General features: G+C 38.1%; 1 protein-coding gene across 4 annotated transcripts in view; it reads right to left on the minus strand.

Moving 5' to 3' along the window:
• Positions 1–1693: 1693 nt before the first annotated feature.
• Positions 1694–19432, minus strand: part of LOC137629529 (unconventional myosin-IXb-like) — a 123879-nt gene continuing 106140 nt past the window's right edge. For 3 of the 4 annotated variants that reach the window (XM_068360951.1, XM_068360925.1, XM_068360935.1), the window contains 4 exons: positions 11430–11828; positions 11154–11276; positions 10677–11010; positions 1694–8938 (listed from right to left, as the gene is read on the minus strand). In XM_068360951.1, the coding sequence (XP_068217052.1) occupies positions 8823–8938; positions 10677–11010; positions 11154–11276; positions 11430–11828 (972 nt within the window). In that variant the 3' untranslated portion in view covers positions 1694–8822. The remainder of the gene's footprint in view (positions 8939–10676; positions 11011–11153; positions 11277–11429; positions 11829–19432) is intronic. The other variant, XM_068360944.1, reaches the window with a different exon arrangement.

Raw genomic sequence — 19432 nt, forward strand, 5'->3', positions numbered from 1 at the left:
GTACTTACTGGTTCCTTGAGATTATAGTTTAGTCCACCTGAATGATTTCTGTATTTAGAAGAGCATTTGTCTAATACTTTGTGCACCTTTGCAGTAATAGTTTGACAAATTTTGGAGTTTGATTTTTCGCTTAGGACTGTAGTTTATCCAAATTGATCAGATATAAAATGTAGTATTTCAGTCTAGTTTGCCTTGTGGAGAGTGGATTTTGATGGGGACTGTCTTGGTGGCATTCCTGGAGATTTACTTGAACATTGCACGATTTAACTTAGTAATGAATGATCAGAGAGATGAGGGCTGCCTTCAGATAATGTACAGGTTATCATCATTTGTGAAAATTTGATCAATGGTGTTTTCTTTACTTTAAGTTAGTCTCATTCCCAAATATATCTTTGGTTGGAGATTGTATCTGTTAAGCCTTCTAGTTTCTTGTGCATCACCTTGCAATGGGATACTTAATCCTCTTAAAAAATTAAAATACTTGGGTAAATTATCATTGTCTACATTGGTAGGTACATTATCATTATGTCGACATTGGTAGAGCCTAGTGAATTTAGTAATAAAGTATTTTTTAGAGCTGGGGAGAATTATATGGGCTATAATAAGGAGTGGTCATTATGATAGCAAGATTAAGGACAGTCGATTGAATTGCTAAGAAAGGAATATGTTACCACTTGCCCTTAATAATATTTATTGTCCTAGGTATTCTACCTCCTTTGAAAGTCCCAAAGAATTTGATTAGTATGGTTGACATGATGTGCAAAATAACAAGGATGCAAGTAATAAAAGCAGTTGGGGAAACTGAAACCTGTTAAGGTAGTATTAGGTTACACCAAGGGTCAGTATTTACCCTGTTTTTTGTTTGTACTGGTCATGGATTTAGTATAGAGATAAGAAATGAATTGTGGGAGTTGCTATATGCAGATGATTTGGTGATTACTGCTGTAAATAAGGAAGACTTGCAGATGGGCAAGAGACTTTGGAGAGGTGTTTCTTGAGAGTAAATATGGATAAGACTGAAGTTGTGAGCTGTAAGGAAGGTAGGGACAGAATAGCCATACATGAAAATAGAGGCTCGGTTATAAAACAGGTAGAAAAGTTTAGTCTAGATACTTGAGATCTTCTATAAGTCAAGAGGAAGGATGTGAGGCTGAAGTTGAAAATGGGATAAAAACAGCTTGGGTTAAGTGGAGGGAGGTAATGGGAATGGTATGTGATAAGGAAAGCCAATCAAACTAAGTCAAGAAATAAGACCAGTGTTAATGTATGGATCAGAAATGTCAGCTCCAAGACAAAAAAAAGGAAGCAAAACTTGAAAGAATAGAAATGAGAATGCTGAGATGAATTATGGGAATATTACTGCTTGAAAGATTTGTAAATGATGAAAGAAAAATGGTAGGTGTAGTGAATATCACAGAAGTGATGAGTATCACGACCGAGATATGGGTACGTGGATGGTGGGAAAGGAGTGAGGAGGGATTGGGAGGAACCTGTTAGGGGGAGGCAACCTAATGGAAGTTAATGAAAGAAAAAAAAACCCACTGGGCAAAACAATTGATTATTCAATTATAATGATTAAGACCCACTAGTGATGGGAATTTATCTACTCTGTCAAGTACAGTAGAATATTTTTTAGTTTGCTTACCCTCACCATTACAATGCCCTACCAAATAGGATAAAAAAAAATACCAACTTTAGAAACATTCAATTCCTTGGTATATTTGCACATCAAAAAATCAATTTAAATAATACATTGTACAAAAAAGAATAAAGTAATGAGTATCGAAATTAATAAACAATCATTTTAAAACATATCAATGTACAAAATAGGCATATAAAATGATATGGGGACAAGGACTCCATTGAAGCCATATTTTTCTCTGGACCTTATGGCATTTCAGTAACACCTAAGCAAGCCTTTTGGATAATATTGTTTTAGACTTAAACATTCATCATACTGTAAGAAATTGCTTTAAAAATTGCATCAAGCCTTTTTATATTGTACTATGCTACTTTCACGAAAGCATCAGCACGACTACAAATTGAAGGTTTAAACTAAAGTTATTACCACAACACTGTGCCATCTGATACTACAAGAACATAGTTCAAGTTGAAAAGTAATTACAAAAATCATGCAACCAAGATACCCTCCTTTATCCTGTAACAAACAAGACCTAAACTAACCAATATTTGTGACATCACTAACGTATTTACTCTCAACTCAAAACACCATTTCCTCATAACATATCAATTTCGTCTTGGCTCAAAAACACCATTTTTCTTCTTACTACAGAAGCATTCATGTCCATTGTGAGCACATCGGTTATCAAGCCAGCTTACATTCAAGTACAGTATTAAACAGTTTCTTGTACCCCACATCAAAAATTACTAATGTCAACACATTGAAATAAAATAAGTTACTACTCTAAAAGCTTTTACTTCCATATAGGAAGAAGTCCAACAATCCAAATATACAGATATTCATAACACTTAAATGATTAACCGTAATCATAACTATCATGGAACAAAAATCTGACAAAGATGGTGTTTACATTAAATAACAGGGAAAAGAAACCCGAGATTGGGCAACAATAAAAAATAATTGATGTAAAGAAAAATAACTTGGGGCTAATCAGCAGATGAAATACAATGATACCTAAACAAGGGAATGTTAAACTACAAATAAGCAAAACAAAAACACCGAAGGTACAAGAAGTTTCCAGTTCGAGTAAAAACGCAAAGCACTGCTCATTAAGCTTTTGCAATTCCCTTCATATTGGCACAAAGCTCTATTTGAGGAAAAGTACAAATGGGTTCTCTATCTTAACTAAATGCTCCATACAGTAAGATTTTCTTCCTTTTTTATGGAACTCGAGCACACGATGAGAAACCTTTCTTTTGCAAGTTACTTGTTTTTCTAATTACAAGAAACATGACGCTTATACAAGGAACACGTATTGATGTGATTATTGTAGTAACAGAATTATACTAGTTTGTGAAATACAGAAATATAATTAAACAACTGTAATTGCTTTACAGTTCATTGTACGGTATTATGGTCCTATCATAGATCTTCCAGTAGCACTATTCAAACATAAAATTCACCACTTTAGATGTAATACAGTATAACTAAAATTTGACTTCAATACCAATGAAACATTCTTCTAGTGTACAGAAAATTGAATACAGATTTTGTGAAAGAGCCAAAGAGCCCTTGTGAAAATTTACATGCTTCAAAATTAAGAGGCTGCTTAACCTCTGGCATTAAAATCATCTCATCCAAAATTTACAGCCCCCATCAAAATAAGTTTGCCTGTAACAAAGATTATTCTATATTATTTTTTTTCTTATCCATATAAATGACCCAACTGTATAGCAAAAAGCACCCTTTGTCTATAATTTTCAGTTCAATACCAATTTTTGTCTATAGTGGGTTTGTCAAAATATTAAACCTGCAAGCTGTCCTTGGAATGTTTTTTTATTGTCATCAGTAGAAGTATGTGGTACAAATGATCATTCTTTACTTGTAGTTTAGTGCTTGTAGTATTATGAAGTCTTATCAAGGTTTTTGTACAGATCTTATGTGTGGCATCCCTTGTAGTACATCAAAGCCTTACTAGTAGCTCAAGCTAATTGCATTCACAAATTGAGTAACAGGCATATAATCATCACAAAAGCTAAGTTACTGTTCCCTGTTGGAGGTGGGGGTGGGGGGTCTGCCATAGGTACACTATATGCATTACTGAATAAAAGGAACATTGCATCGTCCCTTCAACCCCCAAAGCTGTACCAACTTTTCACGTTCCCATCTATTCACCTTCATGCCTTTCTTTCATCTTGCAGTTAAATTTCTTGATTTAACTTCATTGTCTAACTGTCAAGTTTTCCTCCAGTTGCACCTTTATTTTGGATTGCCTTCCAATAAATAGAATAAAATCCTACTGTTATCACAAAGAGTTCTGTTTGAGTATATAAGTAAGAGTCATACTGTTGTGCCCCTAATTAATAAAGAAAAGCAGAGTAGTTTAAGCTTTTCTTTGACTTACATATGAATGCATTCCTATGTATAAGGTGTATGGTTTGCTTACATCCTGGTGGTCACATAATCAGGTGATACACAATTTATTTTCCGTGTACAAATTTAATATAGCTTTACTGTTCTAATTATGTATTCTATTCTATATACTTGTGAAACAACTTGTACCAAAACTTACTTGGTGCAATTAAACCTCCCTAAAGAATATAAAAATTCCTTTTTAACTGAATGATAAAATTGAATTTTTAGAAAAAAATTAGGAAAAGAAAATAGGTTAATACCTAAACATAGAAAAAACACCTGACAATGCAGATTCAAATACTGTCTTTTGGGCTATGGAAATTAGTTCCCTCACCCAAAGAGCAATATGCTCTTAGCCATTCTACAATAGGCAATATTATAAAAAGCTCCTATCACCTTCTTTTCTAGTATTCAATCCTGTAATGACTAAAATTCAAGTCAATAAAGCCCCATCTGTAATAAATTTCATGTCCTGCTACTTCTAGTCAAGTAAATTGCTTAATGCACTCAGAAAATAGGAATGCACGGTAGAAAACCATTACAATGATAAGTAGTTGAAGGCGAATCGGGGACTTCCCAACCTAAGAGTCTAGAATATGATTGTGTGGTCTTTATATAATATCCCTAATATCATTCATACCCTACGTCTTAAGATATTTCTCCATTTTAAATATATAATGCTACACAAACATAACACCTTTCAGTCATGTGTATGGATACTAAATTTTGGGGTCCTATAAGTAAAAAACCGTTATTTCCTGGTTCTAAGAAATAATAAAACCCTTGTAATAAAAACAAATAATTATTTGCAAAAGATGGTGCCTCTCTGTGATATTTGACAATCAACACAAACTAGGAAAATTGATAAAATCAATGAAAAAAGTATTCTTCCTAAAGATAATCGTTCATATCCAACTGTCATAGATTTCAACATTACTCTACCTCTATATATACTGTATGTAATTTTATGTTGTTTATGATGTTTACTTTTTCACGAGTTTCATTACTACTATAATCAAAATTACAAATGGCTTTTCAGTTAAGAGTTTCTGTTGTGTTATGCATGAAATATTCAGCTAAATGTTACGTGTTAAAGTCACTGGTTTCATCTACTTTTTTCAGTGGCATTTATGAGGTTATGTCTGAGGCCTAAGATTTTGTGCCACCTCAACAAGGATAATGGACACTATTACTTTCCAATCAGCCTTTCTTCTATCTCTCTATCAATAAACAGTTTAATGCATAATTTTCAATACCTACTGTATAGCATAACAAATCTTAAATAGAAAATGTATAAAAAAAAGTATAATCTACCCCTGGCCAAAATGATTTCACTTTTAATATTCTCTACTTTCTTTAGGTATTTCATGTTCTTAAAATTCCCTGTTCAATTTTTTTTTATTTTATTTTTGCAGATTTCTTGGGAATTATGCTGCTCTTCTATAAACAAGAAAAAGGCAAATTAACTGAGGGAGAAAGAACAAGAGAAATGGTTCAACATGTTAGGAACTGCTAAAAGCAAAAGAATAATTATGCTTGGTGAAGTTGTTGAGCCACTGTATATTTGACACTAATACACTTTAGGTTCAAACATTTGATTCTCAACCCTAATAAAGTGTTACCCAACTGTAGAATTATGCGTAGAGATCTTTTAATACATAAATAATTCAACTTCTTTCCAATTAGAGTCTTGGTTCTCATATGTTGAATACATAACATGCAATTTACTTTGTTGTTCAGTAATGTACAATAATTGCAATTATAGTGAGTTACAGTTTAACAACAATCAAATCAATTCTTAATAAAGACAGAGGTCTAACTATCACATTTAAGGTTCCCAACCTAATATTCACAATAAAGGTTTCTTCATATCTTTCCTACCTATTCTGAAAGGCTTTGCAAGATTGGACCAATCATGACCCTGTAATTCCAGGATAATCACACTCATTTTATAGACATATTTCTGTTTGAGCTAGTAAAAAATAATAAAAAAAAAAAATAAGGTTGCAGTTTAACTAAAGTTTTTTTTTTCCATCTTTTTTAAATATTTTCCCAAATATCTAACTGCCAGGAACTGTACCAATAGATTTGACCACCTCGCCAAATGAACTGCTTATTCTACTTCTATGCTGACTTTATAAAAAGATAACCTTCATAATTCTAGTGCAGTAAAAATAAAATGTTCCTATGCACTAAAACCTATTATGCAAGGCCACGATATTTACGATTATCGTTGATTGCTCTAATTACTTCTATAGATACTGTAGATATCTAAATACAAGCTTTCAATTCTTAGCCTCTATATTTCTTTTTTTTTTTTTTACTTACACATTGTGAAAAGATTTCTTACAAACAGCTTGCAAAAATTGATATTATATTAGAGAACTTTGAAACAGCATTGATGACATTCAAATATAATACTTTCCTCATAAAACAAGCAAATATAATAACATATGATGTGATGGATTAAAAAATGTCATGATGTTTAATACAGCTTAGTAATTAAAAGTTGAGACACGAAACAAGGGCTTTAAATGTATATTTATGTTAGCTAGATTAGAACAGTTTTCATCAGTACAAATTCTGATGCCATCCTAATACTTATAAGTGTTACTTTAGTTACAGAATGATTACTTTTGTATCCTTTAGTCTACGAAAGCATCAAACTGCTTGTAAATGAAGGCTAGAAACCATAAAATCATCAAGCCAAACAACCCACTTATAAGTTGCAAGCTTTAAAATGCAAGCCCGTGGACTAAAATATTTACATTACTAAAAATATAAACTCTTCATAAGGTTCAAACATTAACTTACACTGAATACTGCTATTTCTGAGAGAGAGAGAGAGAGAGACCCATCAATTGTGACATACTTTTGCAAAAATTTGAAAAGTGCAACCTTACCATGCTGTTGCTAATAATAAAAATATTGAAGTTTAATCACATCACAAATATAGCTTATGGCCATTTTGTTGTAGTGAACAGAAACATTCAACTCGCAAAAAGGGACAATCATTCAAAATGGTATTCAGATTTAACTACCCTCATAAAAAGTACCATTATAAAATTTTCTCACTCAAATCCAGGCTCTGAATTAAGCTTGGTATTTACTTAAACCTTTGAAACATAACTGTTGAAACATTAAACGATTAACAGCTTTAAACATCCAACGTTGTTGCCATTCTCACCGTGTAACCAGCTTTCTTAATCCATAACCAGTTATAAGCTACTGAGCAAATAAATGTCTCACAATTAAAGGCCATTTCAAGCCGCTTCTAGTAACATTTAGGATAATTACCGAGAGAGAATAAAATGCTATACTACAAGTGACAATCTTAACTAATGCTATGTAAAAATTATGTTCCCTTTTAGTCACCCTTTGACTACTTCACATGTAATTATTTTTGCAGATGGGGATGGAAAATTATCCTAACAAACAAGCATATAAAATATGCTTTGTGCTTCCATTCAAGTAATGCTATTTATCTAAAAGCATAAAAATTTTCTAAAATTCCATTAACTTTCGTCTAAGCTACATACCGATATTTCAGATTACCATTCTAAACTTCAAAAAACATCTAAGGCACTAAACGTATTTGCAATACATTAAAAGCACTGTGAAGAGAAAATTAAAATTGGCACAGCAGCTTCAGTAGATGAGTATTACCAGTTTTATAGAAAACAATATAATAAGAGTATTTTAAATTATTAAAGACAGAGACAAATAGAGAGACTAAATCATTCTGGCAACATTTTTTGCACATCAAAGTAGCTTCTGTATGTGACCATGTACATAGCTCTTAATAAAAACAATGAATGTTGTGTTTGCTTAAAATATTAATTCACAAAACCACACAATAGGGTTTGCTAAAATGTATAGAGACTGACTAGGAATTACATAAGGCATCAATCAGACAACTATAAAAATACAAAAACCTTGAAAAGAAAAAACAAAGATAGGTGACTTATGATTCAAGGCAAGAAAATGGCTTTCATTTACAATAAACAGGATGAAATGAGGTAAAGACACTGACGTATGATGAGAAAAAAGTAATCCTGGCTAACAAACTGCTAATCGGCCCCAAATATCCTAGTTTCACACAGACATCGTGACAAACTTGAGCTTTCATTGATGCACTAGCTACTACTAAAAAAGGTCCTGTGGGGATGATCATAGTTGCAAAATTCAAACTTATCTTGATAAATCGGCCCAACTGCAACCCAACGTGACAACGCTTAGGAAGGATAAAGAAATGATTGTGAGAAAATCTGACATGCTAAAAGATATACAAAGCCAATAAACTTACTTTCAGTGTTCATCTCCCCATAAGCAAATAAAACTAAAGTACCTTAATACTATTATGTACAAAAAAACTTCCGTCACAACGATGGCCTTATTGCCGCTATCCTGTATTACGAAGAAGCAAAAGGACGAAATCAATCTAATTACTTACAACATACGCAGAGTTCAACAAAATGTCTCAGGAACAAATGATAAGCACATACATATACATACCTAAAGCAGACTGTAAACCGTAGTTTTCTTTATATGAAAATAATTTATATACAATTTTTGTTCTTTTCAATGCAAATATTATTTCCTTCGTGTCTAACCTTAGCCCTTAAAGCACTGTTTTGGATTATTTTACACCTCACTGCTTTCCGACCACTATAAAACCATGGTTCGCATTTCACAGCTTTCAAAAATTATAGGGTACAACCACTGAATAAGAGCCAATCTACTTCATAATATGAAGTTAAATAAACTATACCATCACAGCATCATCACTATAGTCATGGTGTAATCTGGACGTTACACTACGATCCTCATCAGATTTATCTTGCTTCGACATCTTTTTCTTAATCCTGTCTGAGCTCTCCCCTGCAACATAATAAAATTTATGTAATTTGAGAAATTTAAACATAAAAAACTAAACATACATACATATACCAAGGCACTTCCCCCAATTTTGGGGGTTAGCTGACATCAAATAAATAAAACAAAAGAAGGGACCTCTCCTCTCTACGTTCCTCCCAGCCTCACAAGGGATCTCAACCGAGTTCAGCTGGTACTGCTAGGGTGCCACAGCCCACCCTTCCCCGTTATCCACCACAGATGAAGCTTCATAACACTGAATCCCCTATTGCTCCTACCTCCGAGGTCATCCAAGGCACCGGAGGAAGCAGCAGTCGCAATCGCTCGCCATTCATTCCTATTTCTAACACGCTCTCTTCCCTCTCTCACATCTATCCTCCTATCACCCAGAGCTTTCTTCACTCCATCCATCCACCCAAACATAAAAAACTATGAATCCTGTTAAATTCCAATGTTCTTTCAAGGGAATTTTAAGAAACAATATCATTATTATTAGAATGAGATTTACCAGCCCAATGAGTCATACTTGACTCTTGCAGAGCTGGCCTCAAAAAACAAGAGATAATGACTTGATTTAGAAGTGTTTTGGTGGTAAGAGCAAATCACAAACGTTTGATAAATATTTCTTCAGTTACAATATGTTCACTTACTCATACAGTATTAATAATCCTTAAATATTGACTTTACAATACAATATGTATACAACCCATGAAAAAATTATATTGTAACTTTTCTGTTTATCAAAATGACAATATTTGTTGGCCTAAAATTTCTTTCTTTCAACAAAAAGAATCATCTTTCCACACACCAAAATTATTAAACCCCTCTTGCTTGAGGGTACACTAGGGCACACTACAGTATTCTATCTTATTTCACTTCCTCTTGTTTTGTTAAACTTTTTATACATTAATATTTTAAATGTTACTGTTCTTAAAATATTTGATTTTTCCTCGTTTCCTTTCCTCACTTCGCTATTTTCCCTGTTGGAGCCCCTGGGCTTATAGCACCCTGCTTTTCCAACTAGGGTTGTAGCTTAACAAATAATAATAATGGGCCTATATCACAGATGGAGGACAACAAGCTCACCGGACAAGAGGCATACATCTTGGGATCAAAATGAGTAACTGGTAGCTGTGTATCATCCAAAATAAATATCTGTAAACAGTTTGCCTTACTATAACCAAAATCACCTACCTTTGCAGTAATAAAAGCTTCCCACTGCTATATCACAACCATTTCTTGAAGTTGATTGGTTGGAGATGATTCCACAAGGTTAGTCTATTTGTATATCCTTTCCATTTCAGATTGTAATAATGGTTGTTTTACCAAGTAAAAATTTAAGTTTCAACATGTGACCACAGAAAATAACAAAATTATACACTGTATATAAAAAATACATGGTGAAATTGCTCACTTGTGTCCATAATCATCCTAACCTCTAACTTTCTTCATTCTGATTGAATTGGAAATATCTGCAGTGAAGCCACTACAGAATTAGCCTCAAGGAATACACTACATTATCGTAGGTATTTAATTTCTATTTGCTCCTACTAGTACTGAAAACTGACCACAGTAACACCATGTGGCTATTTAAAAAAAAGTAAAATAACATCTTAATGCTCTTTAAAACTGGAGACCTGATATTGATAATTAATTTTAAAAATTTAAAGACTTATGATGCTTAAAGCAAAAGGAAATATTTTAAAAAACACCAGGACACCACTTAACAATACATTCTCCTCACCTGCGGCAGGATAATCATCAAACTCTTCGCCAATGCTGCTTTCCTTTCTCTCTCTAGGAGGCCTACTATACGGAGTTGATGGGGTTCCTGGGATGTCTTCATATGAACCCGCCCTAGACATATCAGTCGATAGCAAGTCGTCTTCTGACTCGCTCCCTCTAACAAGGGCTGGAACCTTCAGTTCTAGACGATGTCTTGTGTCCTGCAGCGTGGACAGCTTTTCTTCTAAATCAAATTCGCTGGGTTCTGTTAGAGATGTTCTCAGGGCAGCTGATGGCCGAGGTAGAGAGGAGACACACCCTTCAGCGAGTCCCATATTAAGATATATTGACTGCTGAAACAAATATAAAAAAATAGATATCACACCAAAAATTTTATACTGCATATAGAAATAACATGCTGCTAAAAAAAATATACAATATTACAATGATCTCAAAATGGAATTTATTATATAAAAAACAAAGGGATACACTTTACCTTTGAAGATCGAAGGGTATCTAGACGTACACCAGCTGATACAATTTCTGAGTCAACAGTATCAATATCTTGAAGGGTCATTCTCACCTCCTTCAACTGTCGTGATATAATGACCTCTACAACCTGAAAAATAAATGACCAAATTCCAAAAATTTGAGAATTTTCTTACAAAAGCCATTCATGGAAACTATTTAGTAATATAGAACATAAAAATTTTATAACCACAAAACATATGTCAAAAGTTCAACACTAAACAATAGCCATTATTTTCATTACCGATGTTTGCTTGGCAATATCATTCAGCGAGTCCTGCACTGTTTGACAACGTTGATTTCTTAATATGCAGGGTGCAAATATTATCGCAAGAGCATTACAGTTCATTCGGTTGTAGGTCTCGTGTTGTGCCACCCGCACCATGTGAAATACCAATCTTTCTAGTAGGTCAAAATTAATCTTTGGTAAACTCTTAATGATATTATACGTAGTCTGGAGTTGATCTTCCGGATCCTGAAGTTCTGTTGCATTAATCAGCGGGTCATAGAACTCGTATGTGAGCAATGGTTCCGGCAGATCTCTAAAAAAGGATTTCAATATCGTCGCGAGAACATGAACGGGCGTATCGGTAAACTTTACGTTGTCAGGGTCCCGCTCAATGTGGGCTTTTACTGCACGGACCTGAAATGAAACACAAAAATTGGTTAGCAAACATGTTGGCCCCATACAAGGTAGGGACTCTACTTACAGTCCTCCTTATACAGCAGACTGTATACAGTACTTAAATGTTTTAAGTACTGTACTATATCCTTCCTTTGACACGAAGCCAGATTACTTTCTATTCTATTTTTCATGCCTTACTCTGGTTTCTCTATGTTGTAAATGATAAAATTGCCGCTCTATCTATTAGGTGGTACAATGTATAGGGATTTGGCATTCTAGTAACAACGAAGACTACAGTAAAGTATGCACCTGAATATTCAAAGCATATGTGGATAACTACGTAATTCCGTACAATTTCCAGCCCAAGCTATAATTTACACTTATTCAATTCAAAAGCAAATATATTTCTAAAAGTGTATCCCAAATGAGGTAAAAAAAAAAAAAAAATTTTTAGGGGTAACTGTGCTATCATAGAACAACGTAAGAAGATGGAGTCACTTTGCAAAACTATTATACAGCTCCCAAAAAGATTTGATCTTGAGAATTGAGAGTAGCACAAAGTAAAAGTTGAAGAGAAGAACCCAAAGGAAACAAAAAAATTTGAAGAAAAAAAGTAACCCAGCTTGGATCAAGAGGAAAAATTCAGAGATACTTAAGTAAAACAACTACTTATATGTCACACCGAGTGCAGCTATTCCTTGTTAGGCATACTGCTAATAATCAAAGCCTAACAATAAAACAGTAAAAAAAGATTCATAAAAATCTGAAAAATGTTATTTTCATTAGTAAAATAAATTTTTGAATATACTTACCCGATAATCATGTAGCTGTCAACTCTGTTGCCGACAGAAATCTACGGTTGGGATACGCCAGCGATCGCTATACAGGTGGGGGTGAACACCACAGCGCCATCTGTGGTCAGGTACTCTAGTACTTCTTGTCAACACCACCTCAATTTTTTCCTCGGTCCACTGGTTCTCTATGGGGAGGAAGGGTGGGTCAATTAAATCATGATTATCGGGTAAGTATATTCAAAAATTTATTTTACTAATGAAAATAACATTTTTCAATATTAATCTTACCCGATAATCATGTAGCTGATTCACACCCAGGGTGGTGGGTGGAGACCAGCATACATGTTAACACAGAAGCTAAGTATCCCGTATTTTATTTTATTAGTTATTCAAAAATAACATAAAATAAATAAGTACCTGGTAAGGAAGACGACTTGAACCGTTACTCTGCCTTTATTAAGTACGTCTTTCTTACTGAGCGTAGCGGTCCTCTTAGGATGCTGAACGACTCTTAGGTGCTGAAGTATAAAGGGCTGCAACCCATACTAAAGGACCTCATCACAACCTTTAACCTCGGCGCTTCTCAAGAAAGAATTGACCACCCGCCAAATCAACAAGGATGTGGAAGGCTTCTTAGCCGACCGTACAACCCATAAAAAGTATTCAAGAGAAAGGTTAAAAAGGTTATGGGATTATGGGAATGTAGTGGCTGAGCCCCCGCCTACTACTGCATTCGTTGCTACGAATGGTCCCAGGGTGTAGCAGTTCTCGTAAAGAGACTGGACATCTTTGAGATAGAATGATGCGAACACTGACTTGCTTCTCCAATAGGTTGCATCCATAACACTCTGCAGAGAACGGTTCTGTTTGAGGGCCACTGAAGTAGCCACAGCTCTCACTTCATGTGTCCTTACCTTCAGCAAAACAAGGTCTTCTTCCTTCAGATGAGAATGTGCTTCCCTAATCAGGAGCCTGAATAGGTAAGAAACTGAGTTCTTAGACCTTGGAAGAGAAGGCTTCTTGATAGCCCACCATAAGGCTTCTGATTGTCCTCGTAAAGGTTATGACCTTTTTAGATAGTACCTAAGAGCTCTAACTGGGCAAAGTACTCTCTCCAGTTCGTCCCCCACCAAGTTGGACAGGCTTGGGATCTCGAACGACTTAGGCCAAGGACGTGAAGGAAGCTCGTTTTAGCAAAAAACCGAGCTGCAAGGAACATGTAGCCGTTTCAGATGTGAAAACTATGTTCCTGCTGAAGGCGTGGATCTCACTTACTCTTTTAGCTGTTGTCAAGCACACGAGGAAAAGAGTTTTTAATGTGAGGTCCTTAAAAGAGGCTGATTGGAGAGGTTCAAATCTTGATGACATAAGGAACCTTAGGACCACGTCTAGATTCCAGCCTGGAGTGGACAACCGACGTTCCTTTGAGGTCTTAAAAGACCTAAGGAGGTCCTGTAGATCTTTGTTGGTGGAAAGATCCAAGCCTCTGTGGCGGAAAACCGCTGCCAACATACTTCTGTAACCCTTAATCGTAGGAGCTGAAAGGGATCTTACGTTCCTTAGATGTAACAGGAAGTCAGCAATCTGGGTTACAGTGGTACTGGATGAGGAAACTGCATTGGCCTTGTACCAGCTTCGGAAGACTTCCCCTTTAGACTGATAGACTCTGAGAGTGGATGTCCTCCTTGCTCTGGCAATCGCTCTGGCTGCCTCCTTCGAAAAGCCCCTAGCTCTTGAGAGTCTTTCGAAAGTCTGAAGGCAGTCAGACGAAGAGCGTGGAGGTTTGGATGTACCTTCTTTACGTGAGGTAGACGTAGAAGGTCCACTCCTAGAGGAAGAGTCCTGGGAATGTCGACCAGCCATTGCAGTACCTCTATGAACCATTCTCTCGCGGGCCAGAGCGGAGCCAACCAACGTCAGCCGTGTCCCTTTGCGAGAGGCGAACTTCTGAAGTACCCTGTTGACAATCTTGAACGGCGGGAATGCATACAGGTCGAGATGGGACCAATCCAGCAGAAAAGCATCCACGTGAACTGCTGCTGGGTCTGGAATCGGAGAACAATACAACGGGAGCCTCTAGGTTATCGAGGTAGTGAACAGATCTATGGTTGGCTGACCCCACAGGGCCCAAAGTCTGCTGCAAACATTCTTGTGAAGGGTCCACTCTGTGGGGATGACCTGACCCTTCCGGCTAAGGCGATCTGCCATGACATTCATATCGCCCTGAATGAACCTCGTTACCAGCGTGAGCTTTCGATCTTTTAACCAGATGAGGAGGTCCCTTGCGATCTAGAACAACTTCCACGAATGAGTCCCTCCCTGCTTGGAGATGTAAGCCAAGGCTGTGGTGTTGTCAGAGTCCACCTCCACCACCTTGTTAAGCTGGAGGGACTTGAAGTTTATCAAGGTCAGATGAACCGCCAACAGCTCCTTGCAATAGATGTGAAGTGTCCTTAGCTCCTGATTCCATGTTCCCGAGCATTCCTGTCCGTCCAAAGTCGCACCCCAGCCCGTGTCTGATGCGTCAGAGAAGAGACGGCGGTCGGGTTTCTGAACAGCCAAAGGTAGACTTCCTTGAGAAGAAAGCTGTTCTTTCACCACGTGAGAGTAGACCACCTCTCTTCGGAAACAGGAACTGAGATCGTCTCTAGCGTCATGTCCTTTATCCAGTGAGCCGCTAGATGATACTGAAGGGGGGGAGGTGGGGTCTCCCTAACTCGATGAACAGTGCCAGCGATGAAAGTGTCCCTGTTAGACTCATCCACTACCTGACTGAGCATCGGTTCCTTCTCAGCATGCTCTGGATGCAATCTAGGGCTTAGTATATCTTTGGGGCCGACGGAAAAGCCCGAAAAGCTCGACTCTGAAGATCCATACCCAGGTAGACAATGGTCTGGGATGGGACGAGCTGGGACTCCTCAAAATTGACCAGGAGGCCCAGTTCCTTGGTCAGATCCATAGTCCATCTGAGAATCTCCAGACAGCGACGACTTGTGGGAGCTCTTAAAAGCTAGTCGTCTGACGGAGCCGGACACAAGATCATGGTACTGCTGCACAGTCTGAACTGTCAACCATGGGGAAGCGAGGAAGTACAGTGACAACCCGAAGCTGTCTAGACTGTCTGGGTCGTACAGACAACTCCTTATCGGGTTGCTGAGGTTGCCGCACTGCGTCACAACGAGACACTTCTGCTGGTTGTTGAACGTCTTCCCAGTGACACACTGACTCCGTAAACAAAAAATCCTCTAACAAGGACTAAGCTTGGACTGCATGTCTTGCAACACAGCTCAAGGTCTATGGGAGCAGGTGTGGTAACAGACGGGGTTAGCGACTGAAGTGGAACCATTACCCTCCCTGGAAGCATGCTATGCTTAAATAAAAGTCCATAGGAGGCTAAGCAGCTAAAGGCTCCTCTCCAAATGACAGAGTCCTCAAGGGAAAATCAGAAGGAGGGAGAATAGCACTTTCTCATCTACAGGAACCATATCCGAGAAAAGCTAAGTTCTTTCAGTGAGGGTTTCACTGATGCAAAAGCAGCAGACTAGAAGGCAACGTTATGAAACTGCTTGACAGTCTAGTGAGTTGGCAACAACCAAAGATGTGTGACTGAGAAGCATGCGGTAAGGTATGCAGAGCATGCTGTATGTAGAGCATGCTGTAAGGTAAGCAGAGCATGTTGCATGGCGTGCGGCTTATGCTGCATGGGATGAGGCTCATGCTGCATGGGATGAGGCTCATGCTGCATGGTATGAGACTCATGCTGCATGGGATGAGGCTCAAGCTGCAAGGGATGAGGCTTATGCCGCATGCGTTGAGGAGGATGCCGCATAGTATGAGGCTCCTGCCTCATGGGTTGAGGCGGTTGCCGCATAGCATGAGGCTTTTGCCTCATGGTTTGAGGAGGATGCCGCATAGCATGAGGCTCCTCATAAGCATGAGGCTGCCTCATGGGTAGAGGAGGATTTTTTAAAGAAATCTGAACCTGACACTAATCTAGCTGTCCGAGGATTTACCTGGTGAGACATCAGTCTCTTTACCAGCGAGTTTTACCAGATTTCCCCGGGCCACCACGTGACACAATTGGTAGTAATTCATACAAATTACCCCTAATGAGTCAATATGGATAAATATCAACACAACATCGTGTTCAAATAGAAATAAATTTCTACCTCATACTTGGGATCGAACGCTAGCCCCTTCTAATGAAAGGCCAGGTCGAAACCAACCATGCCACGAGAGCCCATTCAAGAGTTGAGGTTCTTGCCTCAAGAGTGGAGGTGGCTGCCGCAAGAGTTGAGGTTGCTGCCTCAAGGATGGTGGAGGTTGCCGCAACGCAAGAGGTTGCTGCATAGCGCTGGTATCTGGCAACTCCCAATGCGGCAGCTCACGCGTGGAGGTAGGTTGAGGAACCTCAACATCATACGTCTGGCAGGGTGGGCTGCGCAGAGGTGGAGTTGAGGTTGCTGCCTCGAGGATGGTGGAGGTTGTCGCACCGCAAGAGGTAGCTGCCTCGAGGATGGAGGAGGTAGTCGCAACGCATGAGGCTCCTACCTCAAGGGTAGAGGAGGTTGCTGCAAAGCATAAGGCTCCTGCCTCAAGTGTTGAGGAGGTTGCCGCGTGGCAAGAGGCTCCTGCCTCAAGGAAAGTGGAGGTTGCTGCACAGAGCTGGTATCTGGCAACTCCCAATGCGGCAGCTCACGCATGGAGGTAGCTTGAGGAACCTCAACATCATACGTCTGGCAGGCTGGACTGCGTAGAGGTGGAGGAGCGCTCGCAGGAGGAGGTGTGTTAACCTTCTCTGCCTGAAACTCCTGCATCAACACCGCAAGCTGAGACTGCATTGTCAGCAGCATAGACCACTAGAGTTTAAGAAAGACAACAACAAACGGAGCTACTGTCCGTTGAAACTGAGGGTCTAAAACAGCTGGTGCGGCAACAGACGGAGTTACTGTCTGTTGCGATACCACCTTGCCTCTCTGGGAGGTGTGCAGTTGTCGTACTGCAGCAAGTCCGAACTGACCCAGTGCTAATGGCACCACCTAGGAGTTGGACTTGCGCGGAAGGGACCGACTTGTACTTAAAAGCTGCAAGATTTGGTCCATGGTTTCTGCGAGAAACCTCTTCCGCAGACGAGGAATAAATGGGCTCTCTCGTCTTTGTGTGGGTGGGGTGATCACGTCGGCTACCTGAGTTGGTTACACCCGAAACCACGGAGGGAAACGTCTGTTCGTCGATCAAGGCCTGCTGAACCCATAAGTCCTTCGACATTACTTCTCCCCTGGGCTTGAGAGCTTGTAAGAGGTCCCAGACTAGGCGAACAACTGGCACGAACAGACGAACCCTCGAACGCAACACTGTAACACTTTGCGCTTATCACTTATCACTTTTGATTTTCTGTTTGCACTTATTTCACTGAACTCGAAACTTTAAGTGGTTTGTACCTGAAACACGCAATTCTATCCTTCATTAAAAGTTAGTAATTGCGAAAACAGTATTACAATGTAACAGAAAAACATAATGAAAGATAAATAATTCAGTGGCTGGAAAAGAGATTAAACACTAGATCAAATAAACTACGTTTAAAATCTCTCACCGCATAAAGTCTGAGAACAAGAATAAAACTCTAGAAACGTTTACCTTCTTCCCCTAAAGAGACTAGGGAGAAGAGCAAAAACGATAACAACGTTACCCGCTTGAACGAAACGTTTATCCTGCTCTCTCTCCCTCCGTCTCTATCTCTCTCTCTCTCTCTCTTGACTTAGCACCTGAGAGAAGAGCCCAATTATATATATCGTTAAAACATATTATTGTTAAAGGAAAAAAACTGAAAGGTTTCCCAAATAAAAAGTTCCTTTATTAGAATAGAACCATTTAAGCTAAGAAAGAATGAACAAAACGCTAGAATCGGTTTACTCTTACTGCAACGTGACACCGTGATAGACTCTCTCTCTATCGTAACGATAGAGCGCAAGTTGAACGTTCTGAACGTCAACAACTGCAGAGACAAAACAAAACGTTAGTTCAACTTTGAAAACAGTACAAGACTATCAAAGAAATTCTTTCAAAAACATTAAAATAGCATAATATGTTAACAGGTAAAACGAAATGACGGGCTCAAAGTTAATTAACTTCGGTTCCAAGAAAAGACCGCCTACTATTAGGAAAGGTCGAATATAAACAAATATAAAAATTAATTTTAATAAGTTTATAATAAAAGGAAGTTAATCAAAGAGGCCTATAAAAGGCGGAGAGATATAAAATAAATCTATAACTTTGTTAAGCAAAATTAAGAGAGTCTATACTCTCTTCGACACCAACACTTCCGTCTAAGGGAAGGGTCGGCCATTAAAAAGTGAAAGAGAGTTCATACTCTCTTCGTACCAAAATTAAATAAAAAATTAAATCAAATTAATTCCAAAAACTTGCTAAGCTAATGATATAGCTTCCTGAATAGCGAAGGCTAAACTCTAGAGCAAATACATCACCAAATCGTGAGCAATAACTCCAGAATCAACAGCGTATCCATGTAGGTCTAGCCGGAGGCACGACAGAGGAAAAATTGAGGTGGTGTTGACAAGAAGTACTAGAGTACCTGACCACAGATGGCGCTGTGGTGTTCACCCCCACCTGTATAGCGATCGCTGGTGTATCCCAACCGTAGATTTCTGTCGGCAACAGAGTTGACAGCTACATGATTATCGGGTAAGATTAATATTGAAAAAGTGGTACACAATAGTTTTACAGGAAAACTTGACTTAATTCTCTACACTCAATCCTTCATTGTAACAATTTTCAATTATTTATAAAGGCTACATCACCTATGTGAAA

The sequence above is a fragment of the Palaemon carinicauda genome, chromosome 2 (assembly GCF_036898095.1).
Source record: "Palaemon carinicauda isolate YSFRI2023 chromosome 2, ASM3689809v2, whole genome shotgun sequence".
Classification (NCBI taxonomy): Eukaryota; Metazoa; Arthropoda; class Malacostraca; order Decapoda; family Palaemonidae; genus Palaemon; species Palaemon carinicauda.